This window comes from Labrus mixtus, chromosome 11, assembly GCF_963584025.1.
Source record: "Labrus mixtus chromosome 11, fLabMix1.1, whole genome shotgun sequence".
Taxonomy (NCBI): domain Eukaryota; kingdom Metazoa; phylum Chordata; class Actinopteri; order Labriformes; family Labridae; genus Labrus; species Labrus mixtus.
The window spans coordinates 24,743,559-24,767,754 of record NC_083622.1 but is presented as its reverse complement, the minus strand read 5'-3'; the positions used below and the strand labels follow the sequence as shown (position 1 = coordinate 24,767,754).

Genomic DNA, 24,196 nt, shown 5'->3' with positions numbered 1-24,196 from the left:
TCATTATCCAAAATGTCCTTTTTTCTGAAAGTTCAGAGTAAAATCTTGCCAGTAATGTAATAAGACAAGGTTGCTGCAGAAATATTTCAATGGGTTTAAGAACAATTATTTTCATTGACCATTTAGCTTCATTACCAAAATCTAAAAATCTTGTATTTAAACTAACAAAAAGTAGAGGATGTGTTGTGTTATGTAGACTGTATTTAGTTTGCAAACTCAGAGTGAACCTATAGTACAGCACACTGGGGAACATACATTATTTATTAGGGAGGTTTTCATTCATTAAATGTAGAGTATGATTGTGTACTTCTGGTATAAAAAGCTACAATAGAACAAAGTACTACCACATTGTATATAAAGAGGGTGCATTCAGTGCAAACACATATATCATACAACCAAAACAGTGATGGAGAGATAGTTTATCATGCTTTCGCCTGCGGGTCCATGTGAGTTTCTCACATTATGGTTACACAATCTAAGACATAAACGACAACAGCATTTCTGAGCGCACATTCATCATTTTTGCTTCTTTCAGCTAAACCAGTGTGTCGTCTTTTTGTGTAGCTTGAAAAGCTAAAAATAGATCCCTCACTTCAATCTTTGAGTCTCCCTGAGGTACAGAACTTAAAAAATACTGTTCTAAAAACATTTATACTGTAGCAATAGAACCAGTCTAACATCTGATACAAGCAGTGAGAGGTTTTACAATTTGAGGCTCCTATTCAACTTTTCAAAATAACTGAAATATGAGATGGTGAATTGCTCAGGTTGGAAAAACAGAAATATTACGATAAGTTACTGTCAGTACATTCCTCAGCCATGCTACTGTAGTGCTCTTAGAGGATTACAGCAGACCCCTAAGGCTTGATTGCAGATCATTCCATTTGTAACTTAGTCTCTCAGAAGCAGGCGCGAACGAGGAGGATGAAACTGAAGACAACAGCTACAATGGTAAGCGCTGAAAATAGAAAGATAAGGCCAGCAAAGACCGGGTTTGTCATGGGGGGGATTATTTTCACTTCAGACGGGATCATGTTGGTCACACTCAGCATGTAGCCCAAACTCCAACCTATGCTGGTGTTCTTTACCTGCAGAGAAGATAAGAAAAGAAAAAAGTGATACCTTATGTTCACTATTAATGTGCATGCTCCGTACTGTATTTTTTTCTAATGCTTCAAGTCAGCCAATAAGAGGAAGACTAGACCAAACATGGTAAAACGGGCAAAATGATTATTATTGATGGGACAAACAGGCTGCAGATTCACAAATAGTGCATGTTGAAATATGAATACAATCATATTAACTCGACGCTTTAACAACTTCATATGAAAAAAAAACAAAAGGCAAAACAAATGTGTAAACAGCAAATGCACTTCTGATACAGAAAGATGCTAAGTCATGAAAATACTACAGGAAATCTATGAGTATCCAGTCATCATGACAGAAGTGATCCATGCCTTTACGGGGCGCCATGTGGAATTGGATATTGGTTAAATTAACTTAATGTATTTCTTTGATAACAGGTCTTCTGCACCCCATTCTGCTGAATTTGTTTTGATGATCGTTCATCATATCCTCCTTGAATGTATAGCCTGTTTCTCAGATATAAATATTTTGTTACAGCGAAATCGTGTTCGTTGCCACTGTGGCTAATGCTGTACATTGCCTTGCATGTCTAGAGCAGTAATAGCTCTGTTATGAAGTAGAATACTGCTCCTGGGCAAAAGATGAGTCATAAGACCCAAAGACAATCCCTGTAAAGAATCCAAGTGTGTCTGTTTTGTGAAATCCTCTTAAGGACCTACCCAACTGCCAGACACCCAGACACCCCAAAGGCACTAAACAACACACACTGCACACTTATTCTCTTGGTTGTGGGACTGGAAATTGGGAGCATTGCCAGATTTGGAAGAACATTCACATGAGTCAAAAGAGTAGCCGCCATGCAATTAGGAAACTGCTGCTGTAATGTGTCACTTTTTAATAGCTTCTTTCTTTCTCTATGTATCATGAGTAATAGGCTCAGTGTCACACACAAGGAATCCCCCTCAGATGAGGGAGTTCCTTTGTGAAGAGACGCCATCTCCTGAGGGCATCCTAGAGAGATACATTGCCTGTCTTTCACTGCTGCTTCAACTCTTTGAGTGCAGATGACTGGTATGCCAACAATCCATCCTTAATGGGTGGCTTTGTTCACACTGGTGTATGTGAAATAATATTAGACATCTGTGTCTGAACATGAAAGAATGCTGACAGCAACTCCCATAAAACTACTAGAAATATTTTGAATGTTTTTCTTTTTTGGATTTTCTACTTCAATATTAAGATGAGCATTCTTTTTGCTAGAATATATGATAAAAGTGGAACAAATAAAATATCTATTAATTGAAATAATAGCTGTGGTAAGCATGCGGCTGGGGCAGCTTAAAGGAGTGTCTGTGGTTTTCATGTCGTGTTTTTGTTCTACAAACCTGTTTATCAAACTGAATATTTTTCCAAGTCTCTTCATCAAACTTGTATCCATCAGCCAGCAACATGAAGACATAGTGAGCTGCAAAACAGTAGGTCCTGAGATATCTGTCCGAGATCCAGGATTTTTCAACCTTCAGCTAAAAAAAGAGAGAGAAGCAAATACAAGGGTGAAGCTTTAAGAATGATTTTAAAGAACAGAGTATCAATGTTGTCAAATTTATACAATCAACTTTTAGACAAAGATAAGGGCAAGAGCCAACTACTGTATTTGTGCTTAAATATCATTTAAAATAACTGTAGAGATAACGTGACATTTCTGATTACTTGCAAAGATATGACAGCTACTTTGGGGATTTTATACACCGACGTGAAGATTCAGAAAGTCTAAATATCTTCTCCTACATGACAGACATGGTGTTTGTGTACAATGATGCATTTCTCTTGTTTAAAATATCCAAATAACTAAGCTAATCACTCTCAGACTATAACCCTATACCATATTTCTCCTTCAAGTATTATATTTAATTTCTTATTATTAAGTGCCACTTTCATACATTTTGACTACGTTAATGCTTATTTTGTTGTTTATTTATGGGATTCTGATATACATATTTGAATATCCGTTTATACATTTTCTTTGTGAGTACTTTTGAGAGGGCTAGAAAGGGCTTTCATTAAGTTAAGTTATGTTAAGGTACTAGGTTTTCACCACATGGATTAACCAACACCAGAGAATAAATGCCATCACACAACTTTGTACACCTTAATAAGTGGTCTGCAGGTGTTTAGCCTCAGGAAGGAATTGTTCCTTTATGTTCTTGTCGAGTTAAAAGGATGTGGAATGTGGTTTGCTCTGGTGTATGCTGCACCACCCATCACAAACATAGCATTTTGCTCATTTCTGCTTTTTTGTTCAGGTTGTCTTATTTCTTTTTTGCTTCCTTCTCTTCTCTCATCTTTTCATGCCCTTGTTCCATGTTGGCTCTTGTTTTTATGCCCACATACCAACTGGGCAAATTTACCACTGTCCAATGTGTGTGGCAGAATTTCTTCACTGAAGCATTAAACTTATCAAACTCTGATGTGCCGTCCATCAGCAGCGCTCTGGCAGTGTAGAAGAATCCTGCGTATGCCTGATAAGAGCAGTAGAAACATATAAGTCATCAATTATTAACCTCTTGATTTGCATGTCTACTATTTTGATTGTGTCTTACCATGAAATCTCCAGTGACAGGTGGCTGCTCCACCCCGTTGAAGGAACACTGAGGTGATGAGCAAGTCTTGAAATCAAAAATGGACTTCACTAAGCTGCCACATTTGTCGGAATTGGCTTCTCCCACCATGAAGAACTCTTGATCCGGGTCGTAGTTTTTGGGAGTCTTTGTGCACTCTGTGTCATAGATGGCCGAGGCCTTTAAAGTGATGTTGAAGCCTTCGGGGTAGCAGGGGTTAATAATGAAGCGTGGGTCAGATGATTGCTGAAACGTGAAGAGGAGGACGACATGTCAGGAGGAAAATAGAAAAAAATTAAGAGGAAGAGTCTTGGGAGGAATAGGTATGAGGGAAGAGTTTGGACAGTTTTACTTGTACTGAGACTAAGTTGCATTTTGTTCCAGGATTCTGCTGCAAATGACTTCCCATAACAAATTACCACAGCATAACATATCTCTCAAGCCACAATTACTATTAGTCTAAAAAATAAAGCTATAAGCTGCCAGAAAAATGCATTTCCAGTAGACTAGCTTAAGGACATTCATGGTCCGATCAATATTGTTAATGACATAATGCATGGTCTCTCTTAGTCTGTTAGCAACTCAGGGACAGCAGTGTTCATGCATCAATTTTTAATGCTCTTCCGTCTGCACATGCATGCAAAGAGGCCCATATTACCACCACAAATACACAAGCACTTCAAACATGAGCACAGAAACTTATTGTGTTCAGGGAGAAACTCAGAAGAGCCAACACCCCTATTATTACGCCATGGAGATATGACATAGTTTCTTCTGCTCACACATGCGGAACACAAAAAGACAAGCTGCGTACCTGAACTACTTTGTCCAGAACCTTCTTCTCTGCCTCATTTTTCCCATAGCAAAGGAAACTATGTGTGTAGACATTGTAAGGATATCCATACAGCTTGACATGCATGTAGTCATCCCCCCTGAGTTCATCTTGGACCGCAAAGGCGATCTGTGTCGATGCTCCACCAAGATCCATGGACCCAGAAGTCTTTGCCCCTTCTGGGCGAATAAACTTGTTCAACAAGTGTAGCTGCAATATAAAGGTAAACGGTGAGCTTCATATATGCTTAACCTTGTGATGGTCCTTTTTGTTAGGCAGGACTTTCCTTCTTTTTCAATATTCAAAATGATAAGTAAACTTTGATGAAGGCTAATGGCAGTATCTTACCTCCAGGAATCTTCCCTTGAGGTAGTTGACAGTCACCCAACCATACAGGCCCTCTTCCTGACCTGAAATGATGGAGGCGTTTTGGAAAGCGAAAGGCAAAGAGCTGAGGTATTCTGTGAGACTTGCCAGGATTTCATTGGACCTCTGCTCATCCTTCTCACTACAGCAGAGCAGAAAACCAAGCACAATAGCAGTGGTAAGTGGCAATGAAAAATAGAAATATATTGATTATTTTTCTGGTTTTAGGTTCTTCCCTGCCATAAGTTAAATCCACAAATTGATACATCTCTGATGTTTTTAAGACGCATATGAAGCTAGAGCTAGCAAGGAGACGATTAGCTGAACTTAATCTAGACATATCCAGAAAAGTTAATCATGGCATTGTTGAAAGACAATACAAATCTTCACCCTTCACTTCATGTTAACCAAATCTTCCTTGTTAAATCTGTGCAGAAAGTTAATATACTTGGGGTTACAACTTTGTCAAAGAGCAAGGCTAGTTTACCCTTCCTCCTTGTCCTGCTCAGTAAATTAAGATAAGCTAGTCATCCCATGGCTCCAGCTTTATATTAACTACACATACATGTGAGTGGTATAGATTATCTCATGCAACTCCAAGACAAGAAGACAAATAAACACATTTCCCAAAATGCAAATGTTAATGATAACATAACAGAATGGACTGATTGTCATGATTTGGTTTTGTGTTTGAGTTTCCCCGCTTTATCCTAGTGTTGCTTGTTTCCCTTGTGTGTTAATGTTTCCTGGTGTTGATGGTTTCTTAGTTTTGTCTTCAGTGTTTTCTGTTTTATTTTGTCATTTATTATCCTCGTGTATCTCTGTGTTCTAGTGTGTTTTGTTAGACTCTTGAGTTCTGTGTGTCTTCTGTGTTTCATGATTTATTTTGTATTGTCCTCTGTGTTTCTGGTCTTGTGTTTCTCCCTGCCTTGATTGCCCTGATTGTCTTCACCTGTGTCTTGTTAGTCTCACCTGTTTTTGATTACCCCTGTCTATTTAATCTCTGTGTTCCTTCCCTCGTGTTGTTAGTTCATTGTATGTTGTGAGTAGCCAGTGTTGATTGTTGTATGTTGCAGTGTCAGTTTTTGCTCGTGCTCCTCCCTGTTTTTTGATCCCTGTGTTTTTTGTTGAACTTTTGGAAGTAAGTTTTTGTTTGCCTTTGGCCTTTTTGATTATTAAATACTTTTAGTTTATTCTGCACTTGGGTCCACCTCTCCTTGTTCTCCAACCGTTCATGACACTGATGTGTGTGGAAAATTTGAGGCCAACAATAACACAAAAACGTTCATTGAAAATGTGCTTTGGGCTGCACATTTAATCTTTCTTTTTATACATTGTGATGTATTCTAAAACAAGTCAATACTAACCTGTGTGCTTTAAAGCAGAGTTAAGGGCTGAATCAGCACATATACATCTATAATGCTTTAAAGTTCAATAAACACTTAATGTAACAACAAACACAACAACAGAAACCGTGTGGGGGCCGTATTTGAACCTCCCAGGATCATTGTTTCCCTAGCTGAGCTTTTGGTTATTTCCCCAGTCATCAGTCTGAACAGGTTGTATTGCTGGATCTGTCCTGTGACTTGGAGGGTATTGAGAGAAACAATTTGGTGCATAAATGGGCCTACATTGGGTAACACTTTATATTAAGGTGCTTGTAATAAGCATTAATAACAGGTAATAAGTGACTTATAAGTGACCTATTACCTGTTATTAATGCTTATTACAAGCACCTTAATATAAAGTGTTCATTGTATCAGTACATTGTTCTGATCCTTCCTGTCACTCTCCATTATAAATTATGAGAAGAGAATACACAAAGATGGCTTATTTCAACCCGTACTTACTGCAGCAGTCTCATTCCAGCAGTAGCTCCAAGAAAGAGAGGCGTGGTTTTGTGTTTTTCAGCAGGAATGGTTTGCTTGACGTTGTCCATACATTTGTTGAATGACTCCAATGATTTAGCATCTTTCTCCGGGTCAACTTTCATTTCTGAGATACCATCACCTATGGGCACGAAGCCAAGCTTGAAATATACTCTTAAGTACAACAACTTAATGCATAAAGTGAGGTGCGTGCGTTAATGTCAGTTGAGTTACAGCTGATGGATGATGATGTCAAAATGCCTAGTATGCTCTTTTTACTTATAAGAAATATCTTTAATAATTTCATGCTTTTATAAAACTGATTACATGCGAACTGAAAAGTAAAGCTCTTCTCATTTCACAAGAAACTCACCATCAACTCTACAGTTCAATTTCTCAGTCACCACTCCAGTTTCATTCTCCTTCTCCCCTGGCCACTCATACAGGTATATATTTGAGCGTGAAGAACCAGAGTCTATAACTATGCCATACTGCAGGAAAGAAGAAATAACAAACTTAAGCATATAAATAACATCTGGTCTCTTCAAATGCACATTTGACCTTAAATAGTATTATATTTAAAGACCCTTAAATATCTGACAAAGCATTTAGACTGGAAAACCAAATTAAAGTTAAAGAGGCTGCTAACTCCTAGCACAACCTCCCAGGTTAAAAAAATGAAGCCAATGAGGAAGTGTAAAACATTGCATTTCCTTGAGTTTCCACTTGAGGCTGTCTCTCAAGACCAAGGAAACCTTATTATATTAAATGCTTATTTTAACAGTAGAAATAAACAAGTTTTTGTGCTTAGCTTATTTCATTATAGGTCAAAAATGTATGTGGTATTATAGGCATAACAAGTGTTGTGGCTTATTTAACTGGCAGGCGGGCGCATTGTCACTGTCAAGGAAGCTAGGCTTTACTTCAGGTAAAACTTTGAGCTTTTTAATGTTGTTTTCATTGTGTGAAATATTCTAGCTAGATGGCTGTGTTTCAGGAACCAAGATGTTCATTTGGCCTGCCTTAACTCCGCCTCTTTTCCTTTTCTGGATTGGCCAGAATGTGGCTGGTGTCAGTATTTCCCAAATGCCATCCGCTATTGTTATGTTTCTAAACTCCTCTTCAGAAACCAATGGGCAATGTTCCTGAGACTATATCCATATTTTTAAAAAGTCTATGTGCAACTCCCAACATCCCCTTTAAATAACATCATCAGTTATCTTATCTTGACCCTGACATCTGGTTATTGTCTATCTTAACATTCACAGCAATGATATGCTGTTACTTGATAAGTCAAGCAGCTAACATGTTTCTGTGTGAATGTTTGTGTTCACCTCTGATGTGTAATTGTTAGTCCCCCAGGTGTCCTGGATGACAGCAACAGCAGCCAGAGCAGCAATACTGCCCAGGAGGAGAAGCAGCACTGCTGCTACCCGACACTTGTAGCCCCTTTGCCGTTTGGAGGGCATTTCCTGTCTGTAAGAAAAAGGGTTAAAAAAAAGGAAGCGAGAATTGTGCTTATTACTTAAGGCATTTTAGCTTTCTGTGAAGGCATGCAAAGAGGTTTGAAAAGTGATGATGGGCAGAAAATTTAACACTTTATTGTGTTGGAAAAAAATGTTGGCAGCATTAAATGTTTTGACATCAGCAGTATCAAACACATTAACTGGCAAATAAAAGGATACAAGGAAGCAAAATGTGAAAAATCAAGAGTAGCACTTTCCAGCCCGAGTGAGATCCCTGCACAGCAAAGTCAGAATTGGAAAATTGTTGAAACTTTTTTTATGATGTGCAAATGAGAATACAAGCTTGTCTTAGTAAAAGATGTGTTGAGGAAATTGGGCCGAGGAGAGATTTAACAGAGTTTTGGGTGATGTTATTTTCATAGAAAGATAAAAAGGTTTGCACCTTCTAAGCCTTGGAAGCAAGAGGAAAACAGGTTTGGAGAGCGCCGGTAAACAGCGAGCAACACATTTGCTGCTGTCTCATGAAAGCCTTGCAAATTTTAGCCTCAGGCCTTGGTTGTGTTGTTTATAGAAACTTCAAGTGTATGTGCAATTGGACTCCAACACACTAATGATAACCTTCCAGATAAAATTTGAATCCACCTGATTTTAAAAAAAAACACAGCACTGATTGTAAGGCCCTGTGCTAATCCCAGTGAGCTGTGAGAGCTGCTGTGGAGCTCATTAATTATTACATAAAATAATTATATTAAGGACTAACACCTGTTTCTAGAACAAACACTTTATGTTTAACTGCAAGCAATAGAAGGATACCCCCCCCCCATGTAACTATTCTCTTTGAGTTGAATGTATACTCAGTGACGAGAAACAGTTTCATGCCAGATCCACCATGTGTGCTTTGATGGGATGGAAAACACTGCTCACTAAAAAACAATATTTCTCTTACCCTTGTTCTAACAACAAAATAACACACTCCACATGTGATCATATAGATGTGTGCAATATGGTTGCAATTATTCCTCATGACTTTGAATTAACTCGTCCCAAACACAAAGTGCAGCTGTTTCCTCTTACAAAAAAACACACATTCTTCTACATGCATGTTGAGCAAATGTTTCTTGTTTTCTGGAGTTTCCTCTATAACTTGCACGCAATGTGTGCCAACGTTGTGCATCTCATTATTTCTTTGTACGAACATCATGTGTATTTATTTGAATGTGTTTATACTACATATCTAAGCATTGTGAAGTTATGTAATAGAAAAGACTGGATATTTAGATTGTGGTTTTTTTATGTTTTTTGTGAAATCATGAAAACAACGAGTGTCCCAGCAACCGTTAGTAAACCAATCCCTTGTTTGAACTTGTTGAGATTCCCACATCATGCTGTCTTTTTTATGATGTAATTTCAACCTTGTTTTGACTGTGAGGTAGTGTTGCCTCAGGTGTTATTATCACTGTGAAACATGGCTTTCAATGTCTCCCTCTCTATATCTCACTTTTAAGTGTCTCATAAATTCCGTTTTAAGCTGTATTAATTACAAACTAAATATTTAAATCCTCCGCTGTCATACTGTAACAACACTGCAAAGGCGATGTCTGTTATTCTCTCAATATCAGCTTTCAGAGTGCTGCAGCAAAGTCAGTAAATACAAGCAGGTCAAAGCTGTTAGGCAAGGTGGGATTAAAAGCTGACAACATGCCTCTCTGATGTCTCTGAGTTTGTCTTCTTAACTATACAGTGTTATTGTTAACCTTGGATACCAACAATATCACTTACAGTAACAAGTGTAATTCCAGATTTGTTCTTTTTTAGGTGATATCTCTTTATAGCCGCGACCCATACATTTTTATTTCCTGAGGTCGTTTTTAAAAACACAGGACATTGGAGGGTGCCTACATCAGCTTTTTACATTTTCTAGTTCCCTTTAGTTTATCATTTGAAAATGAAAATATATGCCACCACACTGCCAAGATTACTTACATGTTCTTTTCCCACTCAGTGAAGTAAGTTTGTGTGTTAATGTTGCTGCATGTCAAAGCATAAAATACTGAACAAGCATCAATACTGTATATATTCAGTGCAAAACAGAATGAAAAATGATATTTTTCCTTTTTTAACATCTTTTTTCTTGCACCCATAGTTTAGCATGAGGAAAAAAATCTTCTTTTTAAGTAACATGCGCTTATTGATCTCCAGCTTCCCTGGCTCTGCTGATGGTAATGTAGTCATTAACATCAGCGTCCTGTTGACTCCAGGTTGCCTGAACGCTGTCAGTAACTTAAAGTGATATCCATTACAAAGGTTCAAGCATTTACACTAGTAACCTCATTATTTATACACTCTGACGGACTATTATTAGGTTTGTAAATGATGTGTTCCAAAGCAGGTTTAGTCCAGATCCTCTCATTGACATGACTTATAGGTTGAACTTTCTTTCATCAAACTGGCTGCTATAAATAATGACATAAGCAGACACGGGTAACCATGATTACTAACAACAGGGCATACAAAGATTTCACACCTTCCTCTAACTTAACACATCACTTTACATTAAAAGGTGAAAGGCCTTTGGTACTTTGGTCCAGCCAAGAAAATATAAATATTTGTTTAGATGATATCATTTTTTAAAAGTCTGAATCAGATTAAAAGTAGAAAATTTAAATGTAAAATACAAACAAAATACAAAATTCTATATTATAGAAAAGATCTGATGCATCATTCACCTTGTTCTAAATAAATTATATTGGCTTTAACTGTACTAACAAAACCCAGATAAAGAATAACGTGGACATGTGGAACAGCCAAAACTTACTCTTCATTCATGCAGAAGGTAAACAGTAAAATAATTGCAATTGCAAAGTTTACATGGAATTATGGGTAAACCAAGGAAATCAGCAACCAAGACTAAACTTTGCATTTGACCCACAGTGTCCCTTTAGTAAAACTGCTATCTGAAGCTTGGATGAAATAACTCAAAGTTATTTACTTGTGCTGTCTCTTCTGCCTGTAGAGACTGGTCTGAGTGTGATGACTGCAGATTAAAATAACTTCTCATAAATTAACCCTTAGTAGAGCAGTCTGTGACAGTTAATCACGTTAAACAATGACTCTAACGGGTAAACTGTTTTGTTGACAGGTAAATACATGCATGTGAGACAAAGGAGGTGTGTGTGTTTGTGTGTGTGTGTTTGTTTGTGTGTTTGTTTGTGTCTTACCTTGAGGAGCAGGTCTGTAGATCCTGGCTGGGAGTTCGACTTGGATGTCTGTGGAGAGGGGACGAGAGGAAACCAGGTTTCAGAAAAGGAAAGGCAGACAGAGAATAAGAAAGAGACAGAAGAGCAAGGGAGTGTGCTGTGAGCGGCAGAGATCTAAAGAGGAGTGGCCAAGAGGAACAGGAGTGTTGTACCCCAACAAAACACAGAGTGAGGGAGAGAGGGATCATGGGTGGAGCTATGTACACACACACACACACACACACACACACACTCCACTTTACACCACACCTACCCCACCAGAGATACAGAGCAGGAAGCCCAGCCAGTGAGTGATGCAGGGCCATTCCTGTTGCCCTAATGATTAAGCACAGATACCAATGTATGAAACAAAGTGAGAATAGAAAGAGGGACCTAATTGATCTAATCAATAAAATAAAGTGCAGTGTGGCTGGGTATCTTCTGCACAGGCTATTACTAAGACAGCTCTTATTTACCATGGCCCAGATGTGTTGGTACTTGTAGCTCCTGATTCCACGTGAATCTCAAGTTCTTACAGTGAAAACTATGAGTCATTCTTCCATTTAACAAAGTTGTGTGGAACAAACCGTACATTGTGCAATAATCCAGTATGCTACTTTTTCATGCAGGTAGAAAAAGGCAGAAAACCTACTTTTCATTGTGTTGCTTGTATGTGTCCGAATGGGCAATTTCCGGAAACATGAGAACGGCCAGCATTTTGATGCGTGTCTGTGTATGTCTAATAAACCCATTAGTGGGAGGGGGGAGGGTCGTCAAAAAGCATCAGCCTTCAAAGTACATCTTAATGGACAAAATAACTTGAACATGCCCTGACAACACATCTAAACAACCTTTAGAATTTGTATACAGACTAAACACTCCCCATTCCTCCATTGTTTCTTTTATGTATTCATTCATTCATTCACTATGACATTCACTCAGTTAATCATACCCATTCACCAACCTTTTTTATGCTTAATGTTTACAGACAAAAATTACATCCGGAGACGTTCTGTTTTGCCTCAAATCTCAATGAATTGAACCAAGACCACATTGTTCTACTAAAGGGACTCCATTCAAAGTCAATGTGCTACTCACAGAGGGTGTTAGGCAGCCCCTGAAAACAGATGCATGATATCTTGTGGAGCTCTGGAGGGTATTCAGGTGAAATAGCTCCCGTGACAGCCACCTTAGTATGTCAGCTGTGGCTCACAAGCTTCAGTTTGAACACAAATATAGATTACAAACTAGGAGGAAATGTGTTTAAAAGTTACTGGAATTATCGAGTTGCATTATGGGACGTGTAGGATCCATTTTTTAGGAGTTTGACTAATAAAAGACAGGCTTTCTTTTTTTAAAGCTTTTTTTCAGGATGCTTTATCTGATGCTTTTTTATGACCTTCAAAAGCAAAGGGTCCAATGGCAAGATTTTTTTTATTTCCAGTCATAGTTTTTTGTCATGTCTGTTACAGCTGTCAGTTCTGGTGATTTACAGTCGCAGCAGAAACTCAGAAATAACATTTTTTTTTCCCTTTGCAAAGTTCCATGGTGAGAGGTGTACCCTTTCATCGGGATGTCCAGATGGGGCCACTGAAAATCTTGGGGTGGCACACCAAAACCCAAATCCACAGCTTAATTTCATGTATCTGAAATGCTTTTGTATTTTATGGTATGGGCTGAAGACTATTGCAGACACATGTCTGTGTAGGTCCATAGTAATCCAGGTCATGGTAAAAATGAAGCTTGATCCAAAGGCAACTGGACTTGGTTAAAGATCTTGAAGACGTTTTACCTTTCCTCCCAAAAGCTTTTCCAATTCTACAGTCTAACTAACTGGTGGACGCAAGAAATGAAGCCTCTGTCCAGGGTGACTTATGAGAGTCGTTACCTGAGTTGTTGACTTAGGGCGCACTCACACGAGGCAATCCGTACCGTGCACACCTCACCCCTAAAGTCCAGTTTGTTTGACTAGTGCTTGGAAGAGGTGTGCTTCGGCACAGTACAGTTCATGCACAAGCACAAGCACAGGTACACAATGTGGACAGCCTTCATTATGGAGAAATCCTGTAGATTTTTATGGTTGTAAATGACTCAAAATAAGTCAGTAGCTGTCACGCTCTCTGTGTTGTTCTCAGATGTGCGCACTTGGACTTGGACCACACATTCCTTATATATTATTTTTTAGTCTGCCTGTCTTGTAAACTAATGTCTTGTAAGCGTCATGAACAAGTAAAGTCATGCATGTGTTGTATAACGACGTTATTGGCCCGGTTACTCTTGGAGCATTGTGAGTGCAGGCCAGCGGGGGAATGGGGAGTGGGGACAATCGTGCTTAAGCACAAGCGGGAAAACTTTGCCTAATTTTGCCTAGACTGGTCAACCCTCCCGGTCGTCTGTGGGTCAGTGGGTCAGTGGGGTCAGTGGGGTCAAAAGTTTCAAGGTGGGACTAGGGCTTCAGTTATCTTGAGAGAGAAGTCTAAACAGGTGATATATGGTGTTTCAGACCACCACCCCTGTTAAGGGATGGTTTTTCCACCTCAACACAGATGGAAACAAACCATATATTCAGTGTTAACACCCCTTTCAAACCAACAGTCTTCACTGGCCAGGATGTGCACTTTGTCATCTTCACAGGAGTGTCCTTTGTCCTTCAGATGTAAGTAGATAGCAGAATACTGTCCTGAAGAGCTGGCTCTCCTATGCTGTGCCATAAACAACATTGCTCTGCTGATGTCTGGGAGTTCTGCCTCAAGGTGTTGGATGGTTTGAAGCTTTCCAGGATGTTGTGTCTGTGAAATATCCTCTTTGTTTTTTGTTTTTTTAAACCTGATGGTAATGTCTACTGTACTGTACCGTGAACTTCATTCTATTTGACCCAGGTGTCATCCACTCATCTATACCAGTGGACTGGGGTAGTTACCTTAGTTGCAACGGCCTAGCCATACTGTAGCAATGAAAACGACACACAGGAGTCTCCTGTTATTTGGATGGAACCATTGATAAAAAAAAAAAAAAATCAACACAAAATGGATATTACTCCCTGTAGCTTTAACTTTCTAGTATTCCTTGTTTTTTTAATCAAAATCTGTCTTTTGAACAACTGTATGTTTCACATTATTAGGTAAATACTGATGTTATATTAGTTTGTTTCTGATTAGTCTAATATCATATTTATATTCAAGTTAGGATAAAGATACTGGCACCTTTACTCGCTCTCTTACATATATTCAGCTCTTCAGGGATCCTAATCAAACTGTCAAACTAAGTCGTCTGTCACATGGGAGAATACAACCCACCTTTACCTTTACAATCTCAGCCCTGGGCTTCTGTTGAGTTCACAAGGAATGTGAACAACACTCAACGATCAAGTTTTTTGGGGCTCAAATTCCAACCTACCTCATCTCCTTCATTCAGCACTTTTCGTTATGTCATATTTTTGATTTGACATATTCATCATATATTTTTTAAAGGTTGCTGATAAAATATTCATTTTCTGCCTCAGCTGCACAATGTTTACAGTAACAAATATGCAGACACAATGTATGGTCCACTTTATATGCTTTATAAATCCAGTAAATTCCTCATCACTTCAGCTGTTGGTGGTCTTCTGGTATCTGCTTTGAAAGAAGACATTGATTGGCACTTACTGAATGAAGATGGATTATTTTCAGCTGCCTGAAGTGAGACCTGGAACGCCCTGGTCTGAATGAACCAGACATACAGTTTGCTAAAAATTAGATTTTCACATGGAGAGGAAATAGAAGAAGGGCAGAGAGCTGCTGTTTAACTGTTCGTGTGTTGAGCCTCCTGGATACAGATTTCACAACTCTACTATACTAGTACTGCTGCTGGACTTGTACTATATTGTTGGATACTCACATTTTCCTCACAGAACAGATGCTTCAAGTTCAAATCCTGCAACACTTATTGAGGTCATATGTGAGTTATCATGAAGGCTGCATGAGTCAGAGCTAAACAATCACATTGTGTTTCCTCCTTGCGTATTTCCAAACCAATGTTTTCATTATTTCAAAGTTTGCATTGTCAACATCCTCATGTTCTGGTTTCTTTGAGCGTGATGTTCTCCACATTTTGACAGGAGTTTGCCATAGTTGTATCTTGGGGCACTTTTGACCAGATCCAAACATTTGGTTGGAAAATCTACAAAACGCTCCACAGGACTGTGTATCACGTTGCCTGCTTTGTCATGCACCAGCACTAGACACCAACAAATGAGACCCACTCCCAAAAACAGAGAAGGGCACAAATACATGATAAATGACAAATTCCTTGTAATCTTCAAATTCATTTTAGTAAATATAATAATGAGGAAATGTAAGGCATTTTGTACAAATAATTAGTAATTTGGCTTTACTAAAATGTATTTAAAAAATGGATATGATCATGTTTTAGATTTTAGTTTCCCATGTTTCGGGCTTCTACTGCTTTTTTGGATGCAGCCATAGCCTCTCCCTATTTCTACCCTGTAGTCCTTCTACTGTTCAGGCTTCTGTGTGTCCCATGTTGGTTTCTTTATGTTTCTGCATGAGTGTGTGTACGTGTCATATACATTACTTCACATAATGCTATTCACCTGCACTGCAAACCTGCCTACAATTAATAAACCTGCTTTCCTCCAATCAATGCCAGAATTATAATTCTACAATCAGGCCTGCTTTATGCTCTACAACATAACACCAACGTTCTCTTTTAAGACTATGGGTTATTTTTTAACCCCTTTGTGTGCTATTAAAAAGAAAATGTTTTGTGTTATGTTTAAAAGAAAAGGTGATTATTGTTTCACTGCAATATAAAACACAATTATAATCACATTTGACGTTGCAAAAGGAGAAATGGTATAATGAACTTTCCCTCTGCTGGAGGCACTTTACAGCCTCTATGAGTCAAATCTTGGCAGTGAAGCCCTTGCATCCACATATTCCATATAAGCATTTCCATATTATATTTCACATATACAGCTGAGCTAGGCCTGAGTGGGAGCGCTAATAGCCTATAGCGGTTATGTTGCGCGCCCCATGTACAGAGCCTATAGTCCTCGTTGCAGCAACTGGGGGTTCGTATCCTCAACCCTTTGCTGCATATCATCCCCTACTCTCTCCTCCCAACATTTCTCTGCAAGCTATGCCTGAGTTTCCTTCATTGTTACACAATACGCATGTTTTCATAAATGTGTTGTGTATTTCTCACATCAGCCTGATGGTCAAAGTAAAACTTGTGAGCTACAGTCACTCAGATGCAAGTCTAAATAGTTAATGTAGATAATAAATTACTGGACATCCTTTGTGTAATTCAATCATGTTATATTTCTTTTTCTTCTACATAATATATAATACAGTGTTGTACAGACTTCTTAACACAATATGGAAGGTCCATCAGTCTCTCAACATTACCAATTATAAATGAAGACAGTTGCTGGTCCTCTGAGATTCGCAAAGCTGCCCAGAGTGTGTGTGTCTGTGTGTATGTGCGTGTCAGAATCTGTGCTTTCAAAATGAATCCCGGCCACAGGCTAAGGCAGGAAATGTTGTGGTGGTGTTAAGGCTAGATCAATTAGTGGACAGAGGCACTTCAAATCCGCAAAGAGACCCTATAGACTTGGCAAGGCTTGGTAATGTGAATATCTCTTTCTTAATCGGGTTTGACCCAGCCCTGTGTTCTCCCATTTGTCACTCATTTGCTTTCTAACATTTTCTTGTTTTCTCTTCTGCATATGCTAAATGTTTGCAAAACCACTCCTTTGAACAGGTCGTTTCTCTGTTACACACTCTCTCTTGACTAATGGGAGTTTCACAGATCTTAAAGTTATATAAGGAATTAGATAGTTATACAAACACACAGATGTGTGCTTTGTACCTTGCAAATGTACACATTGTACGAGTGATGTTGAATGAATATTAGCATGGCTGTTAGTCAACATCACTCCATATTCACCAATATCACAACAGCTGTACAAGTAGAACATAATCTTAGGAAGTTAAAATCAACATTAAATTGTAATTATTTTGTTTATTTATTCTTGGCTTCACCAACATAACTAGTTCTGGAGACTGACAGAGACCGGACAATTGCAAAGCAATGGGAAAAACAATTCTGCACTCTTGCAACTGTGTGTGTGTGTGTGTCTACATGCTTCAGCAGACCAGCAACCGTTTGTTCAAAGCACCGGGCTGATGCGGAGTGATACTCTTAATGAAAAGTCGTAATCATGCATCAGCACTTTTAAAATAACTTGTCCATACGTGGTCAAAATGAACTGTTTGTGCGTTCTGCTGTGCCACTGGTAGAAAATGATCCATTAAGAATCTGTGTGGGTGGCTCATTTCTTGGCTGGTGCACTTTAAATCCAACAGGGTCCTCACTGTGGTGGTTCTATTGACAATAGCTTACCTCTGCACAGCAGAAAACTCTCCTCCTCCTGCTGCTCTGATGTACCAGAGTCATCAAAGACGTAACACAACCCAATGTCTCATGCAGTCTAAAGCCGTGTAATAACACTCATCACACTATTACATTTTCAGAAAGGAAACACTTATCCTAATTGAACTCAAAGAATTAAGCGCAATCAGTGTACTGTTCAACACGGGGCATTAAATGCAGGACATGTAACGTGATCTCTGAGGTCTCAAGTATAGCTGTGACTTCAGATTTACTTATGTGCTGGAAGCTGCTCGGTTGAAATGTTTCCCAGTTTATGCCTCTCAAGTGAGAACGTGTCTGTGGCAAGCAGTCAATAACCAACAACCATAGAGGATACATTTTTGAAAGGAGAAGAGGGTGCCATAAAAACTGGAGCAGACATTGTGTATTGGCCTGATGTGGGAAAATGTGTTTTATGATGACGTGTAAAGCTTTACATTAGTGCGTAATATCAGAACTTTTTTTTGTGGATTTTTTTATTGATGTTTATCGTTGTCATTTACAATAAGGCAAAAACTAAATGTGGTAATAGAACTTTTGACCTCCATCCCTTTCTATGAATTTTTTCTTAATCCAAAAAACTAAAGTTTCCCTTTTTATATCCCATAATCATTTTCGCAGACACAAATCATTTCACATGTAGTAAATACAGTCACTGATGGAAGTCAGGCAAGATGTGACAATGAAACTCGCGTATAATCCAATTTAAAATTGATGAACCTGAAGTGTGTCTGACTTCAAATGTTACACACATTTAGATGACTCTGCAGTAGTCTTATTAAATAATAAATGTTGCTGGCAACAAATATTAGTGACTCCAGCTCTGTTTTGCTCTCAGCCAACTCCTGAGGGGAAAATATATGGCTCTTTAGCTGCAAATGCCCTAGTATGTCACCCAGAAGATTGCTAACGATCTGTCAGCAATCTGGTATGAAACAGAATTTAATCTTTTATACTGACAAAAGGCACCAAATATGACAGGAATGAGAACGGGAAAACCAATATTGTAAAGTTACAGGACAGAAAAACATTGTTGTAGAGATATTATTATAAGAAAAAAGTGGGAAGGACTACATACTGGGCTGATAATTCTCTGGTACTGTCCCCTAAACAGCCCTTTCTCTTAAAGGTAGGTAAAGTAGTCGTGTGATTCATTGTTGATATCGTTACACTGATTATAGGAAAATCAGCCCCTTGCTGACTCAACAGACACACAAAAACAGCAAATTACTGAATCCTGTGTCAGTAGATAATGGATAAGATGGGCTCATAAAACATGCATGCAAAAATATATAGAAAATACTGAAGATAAAAAATGTTCTGAAAATAAAAACGATGATTATGTAGTGAAGACATACAGTATGTATTCTTCTTGTTTGGGTTTGCAGTGTGGTTAGCCCAAATCCTGAAGCATGTTGACATATTTTCCCCTGATCTAAAGGAGATGGTGATGTCTTAACACACAAATATAGTAACTTTTGTTTATACATAGTGCACACCAGTATATTGTATATGTAGTCACAGAGTGTCAGACCTATCACTGTAAAATACCGGATACCCTGTAATCAAACACTATGATTGTACATAAGACGATTTAAAACTAATGTTTATGTTCAATAACTTAATCATGTAAATACAGTAATATTGTCCTCATCAATCTGTAAATGTAAATACTGTAAAAACTCTACCTCATGTAAATTAAATTCATCACCTGTTACATAATTACATATTTATTATCATGTTCATTTCAGCATTTTTGCACTACTCATCACAGCACTAAATATATATTTAATGTTGTACTTTTAGTACATTGAGAGCACAGTTACTGAGGACAAATTCCTTAAGCAGTCATGGCCAATAAAGCTGACTCTAATTTTGATTCTGATGCTTGACACCCAAGATGTGACGGTCTCGGGTGTGTAGCGGTGTCCTCCTGTGGTCAAATGACGCAACTGCAACTGAAGGGACATTACAGTAATAGGCCCTGCATTACATTACATAATTTATCTTACATAAAACTCAAAATGCACAACTAAATAGTAAAAAAAAATCAAGAATACTTTTTCAATGACAGGGCAATGATTTAAATATTTTTCTCTGTTATTTACTTCAAAATCTAGAAACAGAATCATCTTAACAGCAGCTTTTTAAAAAGGCAGTCTTTACTGGCAAAACTTATTTGGGCAAACTTATTCACCATGTGAGCAATTGTTAATGGACTGAAAATACATGTCTTTATTTACTTAATATAAGAAAAATCCTATCAATTTAAGATTTGAGACACATCTTATCTCTCTAACATCAAGCAATAAAAACATGAAGCAAGTTCTTTGATGTGCGTTCTAACAGCGGGGTCAGGTTATGGCAAGCAGTGAGGAGGAGTACGAGGGAGGAGCGCGTCTCTTAATTTGAGGGGGAATATCTGCCAGTGGGCAAAGGTGTCACCTCACACAAAGCACCGATCTGTCAGAGCAATCAAAGTTTATTGTGCCATTAATCATTGACGGATTAACGATGCCACGGGGAGTAAATGATACCAGCAGCCACCAGGTCGCTGCTCATCTGTAAGATAGCATTATTTTATAGTAGGCCTACTTGCTCATTCAGTTGTAATAGCATTTTGTGTTGTATGCCACTAGGACTAAGTAAAAGTCTGCACAATCACATGGCCGGAGCTTCTTCATCTAATATATCTCAGAGGCAATAAAAAATAATAGGAGACTCAGATTACCAGGACTTTTAAAATGCATTCATTTAAGTCATATCTTTATATCTAAGCCCCAAGGTGCAGATGCGATAAAGTATTTAGTACCATAGTGTTATTCTTCAATGAACGTGCAGAGAAAACCTGCATTTCATTAATGTCAGTGTGTGTTTCCCTGGAAGTACGCATGATGTCTATGCATTCCACAAGTCCTCTTTGTACAACAAAAGCTTGGATCTGACAGGGAATCTCTCATTTCTCACCTTAGGAGATGCCACATTTAGTGCAGCCATGTGTTTTGACACAATACAGAAATTATTGTATTCTGTCCCCAGCACCAGTCAGCTACAACATATAAGGATTTTTTAAACATTAAGTTATCAAAGTTAGACCCATGGATAATTTCTGTGCAGGCAAATGTGATTCTCTGTGTGGTATTTGCTGGCCAGAGTTGTTTATTTAAGACACAAAGAAACTACTGCAGTAAAATGTGACAAACGGGGTTGCTAAAATATATGTTATATATATGTACAGTAGATAATATTATAGAATGTATAATGTTTCCCTAGAATGCAGTTTTAGTTGATTATTATTACAATAACTTTTTTAAAGACAGCACCTTTGGTCGCGCTATGAAACGGTGAGGGAAAGGAGAATGATGGTGTGATTTACTGTGTGTGTGTGTGTGTGTGTGTGTGTGTGTGTGTGTGTGTGTGTGTGTGTGTGTTGGTGTGTGTGCTGCCTGCATTGTTTTTTTTAAGCGTGGTGGACACAGGGTGGAATTATTTGCAGTTAAAGTCTGTTATTAAATGTATATCCTGACTTTAGAAGAAAGGTAGAAGTAAGGTAAATCTGATGCTGTGTCTTTACAAAATAAAGTTTCTTGCTATAGTTATTCATTCAACACTGTCACTGGGTCGAAATGCCCCATTGGTGCTTGGTCAAGTTCCATGTTTTTTATTACATCAGTGCTTTGCGTACCCATTACAGGACAGAACTTTGGACCCAATGAAATTTAATTAGTAACTTCTCATAAATGTTAACAGATCTGCAAATTGCTTTAACGCAACTTAAAATATTCCTGTACTTCTTCAACATACTGGCATGGAGTGCTTTACAAGACAGTGTTGTAGTACTCGAGTCCAGGACTCAGACTCGCGTTTGACTGAAGTCCAGATTTTAAGGATTTACGACCCGACTGGGACTCCAGCACTAATGACTCGAACATAGACTAGAAGTGAAGCATTTGCTGCATTCAGACTCTGAAGATGCAGAGGAGGATTATTGATAAAGACTGAGTTATTCTTGTTAGTGTGTTAGTTTTTTGGATAAGGCCTGAATGATGTATTCAAGGCTAGTTTTTGACTAGCACAATACATACTACTGTACAATAGTACTGTACAATACAGGTTGAGTTCACTCATGAACTCTGACCTCTATAATAGCATTTGGTTGTCCCAAGTGTCCCATCATCATTAACAGTTTGGCCTTAACAGAACCTTTCTTTCCTTAACTGGACCCTTAGTCTTTGACATGTTCTTGACCCGCTGTATTTTTGTAAATGTTTATTTACCCTTCACTTCTAGTTTAGAAAAAAAAAATCTACCTGTCTACTATTCCTGTGTCATAAAGTGTCAACCTGAAGAATGTTCTTAATTTAGCTTTAACTGCAAGTGAGAGGAAATGCCAATGTCATCAGGGGTTAAGATTTGACCTCTAATACTGAATCCCTATCTGTATTTATAGAACACGGGCCTTTGTCCTCAGGGATTAGAATGCTCAGAGGAAGCTGCGCAGCACAGCATGATGGTTAGTTGTGTACCCACGCCTGTCAACTAGAATTGAGAGCACTGAAGAAGACGGACAGCAGGTTAAATCAGGCGGCATTTTTACAACTCTTTTGCTGTATGGCTTCGAAACATAACCTTTGATTGTGCCTAATAATTTGACATCTTTGTGATCCTGATCTATTTTACACATCTAATTAATAATACAAAATGAGATCTAAACACCATGCGTACTATGTTCCACTTTAATCAAATAAAGCAATCCAATGCAGCACACAGCCAACTTAAAGGTCCCATATTATGCTTTTTCTGGTTTTATATGCTCTTTAGTGTGTTTTCCAAGTGTCCTGTGCATGTTTAGGCACATCTATGTGCAAAAATTCAAAGTCCGCGGAAACGCGGCTTCTCCTACCTCCTCCTGTTAGCTCTCTAAAATATAGAGAGCCTAATTTTCAGTTTTCATAATCAAAAAAGCCATACCAGCTTAATCAGAAAAAGGGAGAAAGGGCAATTATTTTCCTTAAATCAACTTTAGCATTAGCTGCATATAACGCTCGGTTCTAGCCCCCCTCAATAAAAATTTGTCAGTCCGACGTCATTGTCAGTGTGAGATCACTGATCTAAGCCCATTGGCTCGTTGTGGCAAGCCCTGCAGCTCATGTTGCACGCCCGTTAACTTCTGTAGCACGCCCACGATATGCCGTAGCCTGCAGTAGCACATTAGTGCTAAGGTGCTAATGTTTATGCTCCCTCGGACGGAGCCAGTGGCTGCATTCCCAATATGGTAAAAGAGGCGGGACATTTCCGAGAACCGTGCTGAGCGACTGACCAATAACAATAGAGCGGATCGGCAGACCAATCAGAGCAGACTTGGCCCACGTGGGGTCTAACAGTGTGGGCTCAGCAGAGTGTAGCTGCCGGACTCAGAGCGTAGAGGGAGCAAGGAGGAGCAGTACATGAAAACAGACACTTTTTTCAGACTTTAGCTATTGTGAACGTACAAAAGTAGATACATAGATTAAATATACGAACCCCAAAAAGGGCACAATATGGGCTCTTTAAACATCTTGATCCCGGAGTGGACTTTGACCCAATCAGATGAATTTACAATAAGGTTCAGTGATTTCACACAATGAATTTATATCTCCTGGCACACATATAAACACAATCACAGACCCACAAAGTGACTTTATATATTTCCATGGATATGGATAAAATGCAGGATACTACAGAAATGTTGTTTTAATTATATTTGATCATCATTGGAATCTGTTAAACATTGTGGTTTGAAGTTAACCTTACAAGATAAGAGATTTATACAGATATCAGACTACCGTAACACACAATGCCAAATTATACTGAGCTATTGGACACCAAATGAATTTTTCATCTTGATTTCCAACCCTTTTTTTTAACTCGACTGATCGTTCTTTTTTTTCTGTCTGGGTGTATACATTTAATACTTTATGGGATCAACTACAGCATAAATAAATCCTCAGTTTCCTCATCTCTTTTCATTAGAACTAAACAATAAATAGCTCTGATTTTTACCCAAGTGGTTAAATGGTTACCCAAAAAGTAGGATTATTTCTGATTTACCATTTGATTTATAGGCTGAGAACGTGATTCTCTTGTGCCACTGTCATTTTAAAATACTACGCTTCTGCCATATAAGACACTAGATGGATCAATAATGAGCATTCTGTAAAAAACAAGACAAAAGACAAATTACTCGCCTTGCTTTGCAATTATATTTAACATACAAGTACAAGTACTAATGCCCGTAGACAAGGGA

At 38.4% G+C, this 24,196-nt stretch overlaps 1 protein-coding gene across 2 annotated transcripts; it reads right to left on the bottom strand.

Moving 5' to 3' along the window:
• Nucleotides 1–550: 550 nt before the first annotated feature.
• entpd3 (ectonucleoside triphosphate diphosphohydrolase 3) lies at nucleotides 551–11,648 on the bottom strand. Of its 2 annotated transcripts, none has more exons than XM_061051041.1 (10): nucleotides 11,455–11,648; nucleotides 8,105–8,246; nucleotides 7,144–7,261; nucleotides 6,753–6,912; nucleotides 4,885–5,044; nucleotides 4,519–4,746; nucleotides 3,687–3,950; nucleotides 3,495–3,605; nucleotides 2,472–2,609; nucleotides 551–1,088 (listed from the first exon to the last, which is right to left on the bottom strand). In XM_061051041.1, the coding sequence occupies exons 2-10, from the start codon at nucleotides 8,237–8,239 to the stop codon at nucleotides 900–902; spliced, it is 1,503 nt and encodes a 500-aa protein (XP_060907024.1). In that variant the 5' UTR covers nucleotides 8,240–8,246; nucleotides 11,455–11,648; the 3' UTR covers nucleotides 551–899. The 2 variants fall into 2 exon arrangements, with proteins under 2 accessions (XP_060907024.1, XP_060907023.1); XM_061051040.1 differs by lacking the exon at nucleotides 11,455–11,648 and adding an exon at nucleotides 11,052–11,077.
• Nucleotides 11,649–24,196: the final 12,548 nt, after the last annotated feature.